General features: G+C 58.4%; 1 protein-coding gene across 1 annotated transcript; it reads left to right on the top strand.

Moving 5' to 3' along the window:
• The first annotated feature begins 1,497 nt into the window (after nucleotides 1–1,497).
• On the top strand, nucleotides 1,498–12,996 carry SLC2A7 (solute carrier family 2 member 7). The gene is made up of 12 exons (XM_004596129.2): nucleotides 1,498–1,548; nucleotides 2,428–2,526; nucleotides 4,974–5,134; nucleotides 6,203–6,327; nucleotides 7,190–7,342; nucleotides 8,211–8,336; nucleotides 8,533–8,729; nucleotides 10,108–10,218; nucleotides 10,603–10,704; nucleotides 11,383–11,458; nucleotides 12,487–12,614; nucleotides 12,775–12,996. The coding sequence occupies exons 1-12, from the start codon at nucleotides 1,498–1,500 to the stop codon at nucleotides 12,994–12,996; spliced, it is 1,551 nt and encodes a 516-aa protein (XP_004596186.2).
• Nucleotides 12,997–13,993: the final 997 nt, after the last annotated feature.

The following is a 13,993-nucleotide window of genomic DNA, read 5'->3' as shown; positions in this document are numbered from 1 at the left end:
CCTTGAAGGGGGAGTGAGTCCCCAGCACCACAGGAGGAAATCCAGCTGTGGTTCCTACTCTGGCCACACCATCTGGTCTGAAACACAGCCTCAGGATGTGCTGGTGTTGCAGTCAGTATGGCTCAAGAGGCTGCACTGACTGAGCTTCCTGGAGCGGACTGCAGGACTTCTGGCCATTGTGCATGTCAATCTGGGGGCAGTGGGCCTTGGCTTGGCAGTTAAGCCCCATGTTGGGACAGCTCCATGCATATTGGAGTGTCTGGCTTTGCATTCCGGCTCTGCTCCTGGGTGGACCTCCCGCTTGGCGTTCCGGCTCTGCTCCTGGGTGGACCTCCTGCCTTGCATGTGTACCCTGGGGGCAATCATGGCAGCTCACGAGGTCGCCCACGAGAGACACCTGGGTGGGATTCCTGGCTCCAGGCTTTGGTCCCAAGAGGCTATATGGGCCATCTGAGTGAACCACTGAGTGAGGACTGTCTATCTCTTGCTCTGCCTCTCAGATAAACCAAACACATACACAAATTTTAAAAATATATAGAGTGAGTATTTGGCATGGCAGTTGAGACACCACTCAGGAGTCTTCATGCCGTATTGGAGTGTCAAGTCCAAGCTCCACTTCTGATCCAGCTTCCTGCTGATGGGCACCCTGGGAGACAATAGGTGATGGCCAAGTGGCTGGGCTCTTACCACCCACGTGGGAGACCCTGGATGAGTGCCAGACTCCTGGCTTCAGTCTGGCATAGCTCCAGATGTTGTTGTGGGCATTTGGGGAGTGGACCAAAGGATGGAAGATCACACACACACACACACACACACACACACACACATACACACACACCTTGGCTTTCCAATGAGTAAATAAGCATATACCAAAACAAGGAAATATGTTCCTGATCTTACATGTTCCTGGAAGTTCTAACCATTCTTGCCCAGGGTAACCTGGCGTTCCAGTCACGATCTGCCACCACCTACCCAGTCATGTCTTGGCTTTGTGAACACCCTGAAGGTGATTCTGAAAGAAGCACCCATGTCATGTTTCACAGACTGATCTGGCTGAGTCAAGTGTGATGGAAAGAGTCGGGTGTGTTTGCAGCTACGAGTCTGGTGCAGCCGAGGAGTCACAAACCACACGAGAAACCTCCCGGTCCAAGCTGTGGCCTGACTCAGTTTCCCAACTGCTCACTTCTGGGGATTTGTGTTTGGCAGTGGTCTTCTACTGGGTGCACCAGGGAGCCCCAGGCTGGGGGCTAAGTGGACACAGGGGTGAGACCCTGGCCTTGTGTGAACCGTGCTGGCCAAGCACCAGCAAAAGTCTTAGCATCTTATCAACGCACGGGAGGATAAGGAGTTCCTGCAAGAGCAGGCAGAGTCCAGAAGGCAGAAAGGTCAGAAGAGCAGCAGGCTCTGGGGCCGAGCGGGTCCTGCAGGCCACCAGCACAGGCAGGGCTCAGGGAACCTCCGAGAGCAGCACACACCTGCCCTCCCACCTGGACAAGGATGGAGAGCCAAGAGGGCAAGCCCCCACTCCCCACCACAGCCAGGGTTCGGGTAAGTGCCTTGGTCCTTTCCCGCCAGGCATAGGCCCTATAGGGAGGTGAGCCCAGCGTCCCCCCACACTGCGCCTCTAACTCCAAGGAGGCCAGGGGATCCCTGAGAGGGGACACCTGGGGAAGTCACGAGCCCTGGACCTTGCCACTCAGACACTGTTGGGTAATGCCAAGTCCAGGTCAGTCCTGTGCCTCCTAAAGGCACGGGGAGCTGGCCCCTGCAGAGTGTGCCAGCCTGCCCCATCCTCCATCCGGCTGGTGCCCGGTGTGCCAGCCTCAAGGCTGTGGGCAACTGGGTAGTTGAAGGTGAGGAGGCAGAGAAGGCCCAGGGCCGAGGCTCTGGAAGGCTCTACAACAGGCTGGTTTCCCCACACACTGGGAGGCTGTCACAGATACACCTCAGCTCTGCCACACATGCTCAGACCCTGACCTTGGGGCCAACACCCCTGTGTGTGTGGTTGCCATGGAAACCCAGGAGAGGGCAGAAGGGGAGCTCAGGGGACAGCCTGTTATGAAGGAGCCATCTTTCCTCTCTTTGCAAGACTTGTACATGGCTGTACCCGCTCCCATGCTCAGGCCCCAGTGCAAGGGGCACTCTCTCCAAAGCGCCTCCCTGTCCTCACCCACACTGAGGCTGCCTTCAGTCCCCATCCCTGGCCTGGGCTGGTCCCCTTTGTCTTCTTTTGGCCCCACCTCTACCCTCCTCCGCCCCAACTCGGGGGCCCAGTTCCCAGTGCAGCACCAGCCCTGTGGAGACCAGGGGAGCCCAGCACCCGGGGTTCCTGGTCTCAGGTGTCTTCCCACCCAGTCACTGTCTTGTCTTCTCTGGGCATGACTGGGCCCCTACCCCAACCCCTGACCTTCATCTTCACTCCCCCAGCAGCTCCAGCCCACCCTGGTGCTGACCACCCTGAGCGCAGCCTTCGGCTCAGCCTTCCAATATGGCTATAACATCGCTGTGGTCAACACGCCACACCAGGTGGGCAGAGGGCACTGTCATTCTTCCTGGGTTGCGGGGAGGAGGGCCTGGCTTCCCCACCCAGTCTTTCTGGGCCTCAACCCCTGCCCTCAACCAGAAAGGCTGCTGTACATGGGCCAGAACGTGGGGCCAAGGCCTGAGCTCCGGTGTCTAGGGGGTGAGCAGTGAAGGGAGGGCAAGGGAAATGGAAAGGCCCTGGGGCGGTGGGGTGAGGCGAGCTGAAGGGGTCCCTGAGCCCGGCCACTTGGGAACAGCAGCAGGCCAGCAGTGCTAACCAGGCCACATGGGAACCACAGGTTTGACCTGGTGGACAGAACAGGTGACCACAACAGTACAGCAAGGCTGGCAGCTGGGGACTGAAGGCTGGCAGCGGGGTGAGACGAAGCAGGGTCACGGGGTCAGGCCATGCTCTGCAGAGCTCTGGGGGTGAGCAGCCACGGGCCAGCCGGGAGTAAGAGGGGGGAGTCGGGGGAGCACCAGAGGAAGGAGGAGGCAGGCAGGTAGGGAGGAGTGGTGGGGAGAGAGGGGGAAGGAGAGGGGGAGGGGAGAGACAGTGGAGGGGGCAGGGAGGGAGACGCCAGACGAAGCCCACAGAGCAAGCCACATAGAGTTAGGGAGCCAGGTGGGAGTCGTGCCAGGGCGCGTGCAGGAGAGGTGACTCCAGGGGCCAGGGCCCAGCATTCCACAGAGCAGAAGACTTACCATTCTCTGGGGTGTGTGGGTCCTGGTGCTTTTGAAAATCAGCGTCAGGGCCAGCGGTTTGCAACCCCAGCAGCAGCCCACGTTGGAACAAAAATAGCCCTCCTGCTCTGCTTCCAAACCAGCTCCCTGCTCAGGCACCTGGGGAGGCAGCAGAGAATGGTCCCAGTGCTGGGCCTCTGCACCCACAGGGAGACCCAGAAGCAGCTCCCGGCTGCCACCTTCCGCCGTACCCAGATCGGCTGCTGCAGCGTTTGGGTAGCGAGCCAGCACTGTCTCTCCCTCTCTGCCACTCTTCCTTTCAAATAAATAATTATTTTTATATCCGTGTTGTTAATTTATAGCTGCTGCTTTGTGGGAGGCACTGCAGTCATTGTCATGCATTTATGAAATGCATGTGTCCATGTACTCAAGTGTGTACATCCATGAGGGTGAGTGACAAACACATACACCATCATCAGTGGACCCCTTTAAATGTTTTTTCACTGATTTTACTTACTTGAAAGGGAGAGGCAGATCAGCATTTCCAAGATCGCGCATGCGCTGGTTCCTGCTCCACGTGGGTCTCCCCTGGGTGCAGCAGGGACCCAGGTGCCAGAGCCAGCATCCGCTGCCTCCCTGGTGCACACAGTTAGAAGCTGGCTGGCAGGCGGAGCTTGGCCCAGCCCCCTGACTGTGGAGGGTGGGCTTTCTGATCACCTCCTCCAAGCAGCACATCATTTCTGAGCCTTGCCAAGCAACATCACTTTATCATTGTCCATGCTCACAGGGCTCTGTGGGATATTTTTCACCAAGCAAATGAAGGTTTATGCTCAGACTATGTACATTCCCCAAAGTCACACCATCAGTAAAATAGATCCTGTATCGTCTCTGAGAGAGTAGATCTCTGAAAAGCAAATTAAAAAAAAAAAAAAGATTTATTTATTTCCATTGGAAACGCAAACTTACAGAAAGAAGGAGATACAGAAAGAAAGATTTTCTGTCCACTGGTTCACTCCCCAAGTGGCCACAATAGCTGAAGCTGAGTCAATTAAAAGCCAGGAGCCAGGAGCTGCTTCCAGGTCTCGCCCACAGGTGCAGGGCCCCAAGGCTTTGGACCACACTCTGCTGGCTTCCTCTGCCAGAAGCAGGAAGCTGGACTGGAAGTGGAGCAGCCAGGACACTAACTGGTGCCCTTAGGGGATCCTGGTGCTCGCAGGCGAAGATTAAGCCACTGAGTCATTGCGCCGGGCCTGAAAAGCAAATTTTTAACAGTGAATTTTTAACAATTGTAGATTTTTACAGACAAATTCTTCAAAAAGCCCTTTTTAAACTGAATTTTTAAACAAATTAGTTAGTTGAAAGAGTGGAGAGGTAAGACACAGAGAGACAGAGAGGGACACCTCCTACCACTCACTCCTCCCCCAGCGACTGCAACGACAGGGACTAGGTCCGGCTGAGGCCAGGAACTCCACACTCCATCCTGCTCTCCCATGTGGGTGCAGGGGCCCTTGCGCCATCCTCTGAGTTCTTTCCAGACACATCAGCGGGCAGCTGAATGAGAAGCCGAGCAGCGGGGCTTACACCAGTGCTCTGATGGCATGCCTTCACGGCCTTGCCGCCACGCTGGCCCCCCGAGCAGCAGGGGTTAAGCCTCAGGCTTCAGGGAGCAACAGGGAATGCACAGGCTCAGGGTGTCTGTCCCAGGCATGTCATCGGTTTCTCATGTCTGTGCCACATCCCTGAGGGGGTGGGGCGATATTTTACAGGTCCTAAAGGCGTTTTACAACGAAACCTATTTCGAGCGACAGGGAAGGTTCATGGACGAGAGGACCCTGCTGCTCCTGTGGTCCTGCACCGTGTCCATGTTTCCTCTGGGTGGTCTGTTGGGGTCATGGATCGTTGGCCCAATGGTGGACACATGTGGCAGGTAAACACAAACTGTGCTGCCGTCATTGAAAAATTCACATTGGTAACCCACACCATCTCAGGGTCCCCGTGTACTCACTGGGCAGAAGGTACAGCTTGAAAACCAGGAGAGCTGCCCTCTGCCACCCAGTTAGCCAGGAACACCATCCCCGGGGATCCCTGGATGCCCCACCAACAGTGGCAGGGGAATGGCATTCCTGCCTCCCGTCTACCTGCGAGGTCAGAGTTCTCCACCCACACACTCAGCGCCGTGCCATGCAGGCACTTCCAGCGCGTGCTCACTGGGTGTCACCACACGATCACGTGGCCAGGCTGCATGCTGCATGCTGCGGCCCCTCCCTGCCAGCCCCATCCCAGTGTGTCCTTCCCAGGTTTGGGCTCAGACAGGGTCGCTCCACGTGCTGTGGTCTCGGACCTTGCTTGAGAGAACAGGTCTTTGGACTTGGCTCCCAGGAACCCACGAACCTTTCCGCCTCGGCCAGGGGCTGCGCAGGCGTGACTCACAGATAAGGAGGGAGGCAGAGGCCAAGGTCCCGGGGAAGGCGAGGTGAAGCTAGGGCTCAGGGTGAGGCCCAGGCCTCCCCTGTGGTCAGACCCCAGGCCCTCAGAGCGCAGTTATGTCTGGTGTGGTGATGCCACGTTAGACAGTTGGGGGAGGGGACTTGTAATGACTCCAAGACCCTGGCAGTGCCCTTCACGCGCGAGTAGATGGCTCTTGCTGGTTGGGGACTGAGCGTTGCAGCCCCTGATCCAAGTGTGGATCCTGGATGAGTCACCCAGGACAGCTGTGTCCATCAGGGTCCAGGGGTGGTGGTAGTCTGGTCACCCCAAGGCCTGAAGGCTTGAAGAACAGGTGCCAGCTCTGGAAATGGGTCTGAGAAGGAACAAGGGAGAGAGTGAGCAAGGCACCCCAGTGACCTCATTACCCTCACCCAGCGCATCGTGCAGTGGGGAGGGGGAGTTAAAGGCTCCTCGCAGTCCACAGCCCCAGCACCGGTACCATCTGGGCTGTGCGGGGCGTATCTGTGGTGCCAACTGGAGGCTGCCCTGGGCTCTGCTGTGTTTGCAGGAGGGGGACACTCCTGATCAACAACATCTTTGCCATTGTCCCTGCCATCCTGATGGGCGTCAGCAAAGTGGCCCGGGCATTCGAGCTCATCATCTTTTCCCGAGTGCTGCTGGGAGTCTGTGCAGGTACCCGAGAAGCAGCTGGCAGCCCGACACGGCTTGGCTCGACTCCACCCACTGTCAGGACTGCTCTCTGAGACAAGCGTGCCTAGCCAGCACCGTGGCCAAGACTGGAGGCGGGGCAAGCCAGGGGTCTCCACCACTTCTAATGGCTTCTTTTCCCTCTGGCTAAGTTTTACAAGGCAGTTTCCCAGGAGAACAGCTTAAAACTAAGCATGGGGGACCTCCGGAGAAAGGAACACAGCATGGAGGGTCCAGTTGGCAGAAGAGGAAGGGTTGTTACCCGCAATGCTTTCTTTATCAAAACGCAGGGAGGAGGGGCGGTGTCTTGCCTCCACTTGCAATGCTGCCATTCCCAGTTTGAGTGCTGGTTTGAGACCTAATTACTTCATTTCTGACTCAGTTCCCTGCTGGGAAAGCAGCAGGCAATGTTTCTGGTCCTGGCCATTGCGGGAGTGAACCGGCAGCTGGAAGGTCTCTCTCTCTCTCTGTCATTCTACCTTTCAAGCAAAACTAATAAAACTTAAAAAAAAAAAAATCAGGGGTGGGCCTTTCCAGTCATCTGTACCTTAGAAGTACCAGGATATAAGCGGGAATCCAGAGTCCTTGGAAGCCCAGGGGCACACAGAGGTCTCCCTGCAGCTGGAAGGCAACAGCCCTCAACGCACCCTGGCCATGTCCCTGCAGGAGCTGAGGATGCAGCCTGGGTCTGGGGACATGGCCCCTGCGGGCGGTGGAACCTGGCTTGTCCCCATCCCAGCCTCGGAGGCGCTGCCCCTGCAGCAGAAACTGGGGCAGCTGGGCGGTCAGCGAATGGAGTCCAGTCATGGCTGCTACGGTCTCCCTGATTCTTGCCTCGCCTACCCAGGCGTCTCCTACAGTGCTGTGCCCATGTACCTGGGAGAACTGGCTCCCAAGCAGCTGCGGGGCACCGTGGGCACCATGACCGAGGTGTTCGTCATCGTGGGCGTCTTCCTGGCACAGATTTTCAGCCTCCAGGCAATCCTGGGCAACGAATCAGGTGACATGGACAGGGACGCGGGCAGAGCTGGGAGCTTGGGGGCCAACTCCCCACTCAGCTCTGCCTAAGGTGATGAGGGGACCGCTCGGAGGGAGGCAGAGAGGGCTGGACCAGTGGGTGGCTGTGGGCACAGGCGAGGAGAGTGGCAGCATTGCTGAGCCATGGGGCCACTCCCAGGAGTTTCACTGAGCAGGCCAGAGTTGGGGTGGTGGCAGTGGGGGTTGGGAAACGGGGAGAGGTTTGCCAAGCTGGATGTATGAGGGTCCCTGGTGTGGAAGGCCCTATGACATAAGCAAATGTCCCAGATCCTACCCACATTCTTTACGGGGTGCATCTGAGGGTCTGTTCTGCTCGGAGACCCCTAAGCCTGCAGGTGGGCTGCAGAAGGTCGCTCAGGACAGGAGTGCCCGTGGGCTGGCCCATAACACCCGAGGCTGCACCCAGGGCATCCGACACCGCTGAGCCACCATGGAGGGAGCCTTGCACGTGGCTCCTGAACCCTCCTCTCCTTCCCCAATGCTGTCCAACCACTTCCACCTGTCATCTTTGCAAGGACACTTGAAAAAATTAGCATACAAATGGAGTTAAGCAAAAACATTGGCACAGTTTTGACACCCATGCCCAGTTTCTGAAGAGCGGGCATCTCCTACAACCTCAGGGTGAAGGCTGAGAGTCAGCTCGCATCAATGCAGGCAGGGGCGGGAGGCGGGGGGCCGACCCCATGTTTCCTTTGAACCTTGGCAACCCAGACCTTCTGGAAGGACCTGGAACATCTTGGCTGGGGCTAGGTTCCTCCAACCCCAGGTCAGGGCAGGCCATGATGCCAGCTGGGGTGCATGGTTCTAGCTCTGGGTGTTGGCTCCCCCAGGCTGGCCCGTGCTCCTGGCCGTCACTGGGATCCCCGCAGTACTGCAGCTCCTGTCGCTGCCCTTCTTCCCGGAGAGTCCCCGCTACACGCTGATCCAGAAAGGAGATGAGGAGGCCGCCCGGCGAGGTACTGGAGAGACTCTGTGTGGAGTGGGTAGAGGGTCAGGGAGTTGAGGGCTTGAATGGGGTGGGGGCGTGGCCCCTGGGTACACAGCCTCTATGCTGGCAACCTGTCTAACGGTGAACTCAGAGCAAGCCAAGTGCCTGGGGAGCTGCCCCTCGGGTCCGCAGCTTGGGTGGAACAGTGACCTACTGTCTTGCAGCTCTGCGGAAGCTGAGAGGCCGTGCGGCTGCTGCCGCGGTGGAGGAGGAGCTGGACGACATGCGGGAGGAAGAGAGGGCCGAGCAAGCCGAGGGCCACCTGTCAGTGCTCAACCTGTTCACCTTCCGGCCCCTGCGCTGGCAGCTCATCTCTGTCATCGTGCTCATGGCGGGCCAGCAGCTGTCAGGGATCAACGCGGTACATGGAGGGCACCCTACTCTCATCTGAACAGACTTGGCCAGACAGCCCCAGGGGCAGGGACGGGATGGGGGCTGGGGGGAGCAAGAGATGCCAGGAGAAATGCCTGGGTGCCGAGAGGAGCCAGTACCTCTCATCCCTCAGGGGCTTGCTCTGCAATCTCGGGGTTGCCCAAGAACCTGCAGGATCCCTGGAGCCGTGGGGAAGTGACCAGAGGCTCTGCCCCTCCCACAGCCTCTCTGCCTGCCCCGGCTTCCCAAGCCCCACTCTCCTGCCAGTCCTTCTTCCCTCCATGCAAGGGACAGGCTGGGGCTCCTGCAGCCCCAAGCCCAGGCTCCTGGGGGAGGCAGAGGAGCTCCTGGGTCAGGAGCCGAGGTATTATCTTCTAGAATCTGGCCCCTTGCTCTAATAGTGTCTATGGGGGAGCAGCTTTGGGCCTTCCAGGATTTGTGGGGTGTTGTTTAAATTGTTTCTATTTGTTGGAGAGGCATAGGGAAACACACAGAGCTTCCAGCCTCTGGTCTTCCTCTCAAATGTCCACAACAGCAGGGCTCGGCCAGGGAGAAGCCAGGAACCGTGTATGCAATGCAGGTCTCCCACACGAGGGACAGGATCCCAGTTCCTCACTGCTCTCCAGAAAGAGGTACAGAAAAGGAGAAAGGGAAAAAAGGAAGGAGAGAGAAAAATCTTCCATCCTCTGGTTCACTCCCCAAATGGTTGCAACAGCCAGATCAGGGCTGATCCAAAGCCAGGAGCCAGGATCTCCTTCCCAGCCTCCCATGTGGGTTCAAGGACCCAAGGCTTGAGTCACCTCTGCTGTTTTCCCAGGCTGTTATGTTAGTAGGGAGCTGGATGGAAAGTGGAGCAGTTGGGACAGCGACAGAGGACTAGTGTGCTACACCACTGCAACATACCCACATGGGTGTCTTTCTTTGTTTCTATTTTTCTTTTTCTGAAAGTCAAATACACAAAAAAGAAGGAGAGACAGAATGCTGGTTCACTCCCCAAATGGCTGCAATGGCTAGAGCTGAGTTGATACAAAGCTAGGAACCAGGAGCCTCCTGGACATGGGTGTCTTCCCTACTAGGCAAAAGGCACACTCCCCCAGTGAGCTTGGAGGGGGCAGTCAAGGCAGGACTCTAGCACATGTGACCTCTGAAAGCTTATGTCTGCACCCCCCAGGGCTGGGCCTGCACCGGCTGAACTTGGGTTCTCGGGCAGGGGTAGTGGGTCTGTGACAGAGGGCGATGCAGCCCAGCAGCCAGTGTCCTGACCTCGTGCCCAGCAGGGCCCCTGTGCCGGGATCCAGGGGACAAAGGAAAACCAGCAGCCCTGCTCCTCGGGGCTCCCCCCACCCAAGTCTGCACTTGTGTTTTAGATTAATTACTATGCAGACACCATCTACACAGCAGCCGGTGTGGCCGCCTCTCACTCCCAGTACGTGACGGTGGGGGCCGGCGTGGTCAACATTGTGATGACCATCATCTCGGTGAGTGGTCGGGCTGCATCCTGCCCAATGGAGGGACCCCCAAGTAGACAGGAGCCCCCATTGAGGCCCGCTTGTGTCGCATCTTGGTCACAGGGGCCGATGTTCTGACGTGGTAACATTGGGTTGGTGGTACTCTCTGGGGACCCTGGGGTTCCCTCTCCCCGTCCATCTTGTGGAATGCTGTATTTGAAACACAGAAATGAGCCAAAGTGGTCATTACCATGGGAGGGGACCTGGGAGGCAGCACACGATAGAGGGGGCTGTGGGAGTCCCAGGGTGTAGAATAAGACCCACCACCCACCCTGTGCTGGCAGCTGGGCTGTGCAGGGTGGGTTTGGCAGGGCACCATGGCTGTCCAACGTCCTCACGGCTTGTCCCCTCCAGGCAGTGGCTGTGGAGCGCCTGGGACGGCGGCTGCTCCTGTTGGTGGGTTATGGTGTCTGTGGCTGCACCTGCCTGGGGCTCACCGTGGCGCTCCGCTTCCAGGTCTGACCCCGCTCTCCTGGCCCTTGGGGATGGGGGAGTTGGGGACCGGGAAGGAAGCCAGGGATACTGCCCTAACAGGCCCAGTTCCAGCAGCCCATGCAAGGGGTCATCAGCCTGCCCCGGCTCTGGATTGCACCCCAGGTCTCGAGTGACACTACACCGTGTCCCAGCTTGGAAACCAAGTGTACAACCAAACACCAGTCAGGGTGAACCTGGGTGGATCACAGAACATGCATGCAGATGGGTCACCAGCGGGGCCAACCGTGTGTGTGTGTGTGTGTGTGTGTGTGTGTGTGTGTGTGTGTGTGTGAGAGAGAGAGAGAGAGAGAGAGAGAGAAAAGAACAAGACCGACCCCTGCAGTTAAAGTCGCCAATGGCAGTGAGCTTGGGGGTGCCCCGGTCAGTCCGAGGGACATCTGACGGCCTGGCTGAGTGGGCCTGAACCCCAGAGCCCTTGCCCGTGGACTGGGATTGGAATGGGGCTCCTTGCCTGGACCCAGGGCTCATACTGGCAGGACAGACCCAAGGCCACCCTGCTTCCCTTCCTGGGGCTGCCAAGCGAGGCAGCGCTCCGGTGCCTGCACAGTGCAGGGCTGCGGCTGGCAGGAGAGCACAAGGAGGTTGATCCTCTGCCAGGGGGTGCCAGTCGGCCTCCGTTTCTGCTCCCTCTCCCCGCAGAGCGCGGTGGCTGAGCTGTCCTATCTGGGCGTGTTCTGTGTTTTTGCTTACATCGCGGGACACTCCATCGGGCCCAGTGAGTACCTGTCTGCCCCCGCCCCGCCACCACCAGCCCTGCAGAGCCTGGCACCAAGCAGGCGCTCAGCAAGCACCTGACCAATGAGCAGATGTCCGTGACCCACTGTCCTCAACGGTCCCCTGTGCCACCTCCCTCCAGATTCCACTCTCTCCCAGCCCCCCTTGGAGTGTTCCCCCGAGACCCCACCCTTGGTCTCCCTGTGTGTGTGTGTGTGTGTGTGTAGGAAGCCCAGGTCCCAGGGAAGTGGCCACCGACTGCCCTGCCAGATGCGAGACCCAGTCATGAGCGAATCTGCCATTTACTGTAGTCCTGGTGAGGAGGTGGGGCGGAGCAGAGAACTTCCCAGCCGAGTCTTGGGGGAACAGAGCCTCTAAGAAGGCCCCCTCCCCCTGGGGTGCAGGAGTTTCCTCTTGGGGTCCCAAGGGCAGCTTCATTCTGGAGCTCTAGATCTCTGTGTCCACTGCGTGTGTCCCACGTGGGAGTGGGGGAGGCCACAGGGGGTCTCACAGATAGGTTCACAGAACGTTTGTGGCAATAAAGTTTTGTGGGAAAATGGCTTTGGGCTTCATAGGCAAAGCCAACAAGGGGCTGACCCCAAAAGGTGACCCTGGGAGGCGGCCATTCCCAGACTCAACCACAGGAGGGCAGCACTGCCCAAGCCTCTGAGGCCACTGAGTGACTTTCTCAGGCACCTTAGGGTGACCCAGCACCCACACGGGGCTGAGACCTCCATGCTCCTGCAAGGGCAGGCCCGCGCCTTGTAGGAACTCGGTCTTCACTGCTTCCCAGCCCGCCCTCTGTTTCGTTCCCACAGGCCATCCCTCAGCATCCCTGACCTTGAAGAACCGTGGCGGTGGCAGCCATTCAAGGCCGGGCTGCCCTCGCAGGCTCGGCAAGGCAGCCCATTCCCGTGGGGCAGGGGCGAGGGGTCCGTTCTGGCCCCCCAGTGCCAGCAGAGGCTGCCCAGACGGGCGTGCTGGGTCAGGGTCTGAGCGCTCCGTGCCCCTCTCACTCCACCTGCCCAGGTCCCGTGCCCTCGGTGGTGCGGACGGAGATCTTCCTGCAGTCCTCCCGGCCCGCCGCGTTCGTGGTGGACGGCACCGTGCATTGGCTCACCAACTTCATCATAGGCTTCGTCTTCCCGTCTGTGCAGGTGAGTGAGCCTGGGCCTCCCCCTGCGTCCCTCCTTCACGGGACACCTGCTGCCCCCAGGGACCCCTCTCGGCCACCTGCTTGCCCAGCGCACGCTCTGGGGCTGGGCTCTGCGAGGCTCAAGGATGCCGTCCCAGCCTCCCTGCCCCGTCTGGGTCCAGGAGGCCATCGGCGCCTACAGCTTCATCATCTTTGCCGGCGTCTGCCTGCTTACCGCCGTGTTCATCTACCTGGTTCTCCCTGAGACCAAGGGCCGGACATTCGTGGAAATCAACCGCGGCTTTGCCAAGAGGAATGGGGTGGAAATCCCGGAGAAGAAAGAGGAAGTTGAAGGAGCCCATCCCACTGGGCCCTCCGCGACGGTGAAGGAAACTTCCTTTTGATGCTCCAGCGTGAGCCCAGGTTCCGGGCTTCCTCCCAGAAGCGTCCATGCTACACGCTGAGTGTGGGAAGCTGGCCTCCACCTTGGCCCACGTTGGCAGGGGACTGACCACCAGCCTCGGCTTTTGTACAGAGAGCCAACTGTCCTCTCAAAGCCCAGCGAGACCTTTCTCTCCATCCCAACCCGTTCACCTCTTCCAGGCTTTCAGCAGGAAAGCCCTGTACTCCGACCCTCCCTTGAGGCCACTTGGCTCATGCAGTCCAGGCGGATGTGCACAGTACCTTGGGAAGCATTTAAGAGCTACTGCGATTTCATCCATGGTTCCTGTTAAATATATACCTGATGGCTGGAACCCCCACGCAGCTTACGGGACCTCAGGCGAGGCCTGGCTTTTCCTCCAGATCTGCCCAGAGCCCTGGGGTGGCAGGCGACAGGCCTGGGGACACCCAGATGTCTCCCCGGAGTCAGGGTTGCCGCCCCTAGGGGCTCCTACTCCCTGTCCCGGCACCCGGCTCCCTCACTGTGAGCCCCAAGCAGAGCCCAGGCATGGCCAAGCCCGGCTGCTTCTCCCCTGCAGAGCAAGTGCAGCTTTAGGCTAGTAAGTTCAACAACATAGCTGCAATGCAACAACTCCAGGAAGCAACCCACAAAGTCAAGAAACGCACAAGGGGGCTTCATGCAGCCACTGGAGAACGCACTTGAAAGTCAAGTTTATTTTGGTGCCAAGAAGTTTTTTGGAAACCCAAGCTTGTGTTTTCATGCCGTGCCCTTTCTGTAACCTTGTCTAAGGCCCCGTATGTGCATGGATTCCAAATGTTTTACACCAAATTATCTCTTACCTTCACTTTCCATGCACTTTTTGAGATGTCTGTGTGGACAACCTGAGCAACCCTTAATGAGGCCTTCCCGCAAGACAAAACTCCACTCTCAAATGGCCTCACCAGTGAATTCTGAAAGCATTTAAGGAAGAAATCATAGCAATTTGACCCAAATTCTTC

Source organism: Ochotona princeps, chromosome 2 (genome assembly GCF_030435755.1).
Source record: "Ochotona princeps isolate mOchPri1 chromosome 2, mOchPri1.hap1, whole genome shotgun sequence".
Classification (NCBI taxonomy): Eukaryota; Metazoa; Chordata; class Mammalia; order Lagomorpha; family Ochotonidae; genus Ochotona; species Ochotona princeps.
Note: the sequence above shows the minus strand (reverse complement) of the source record. Positions and strands in the feature narration are given on the sequence as shown.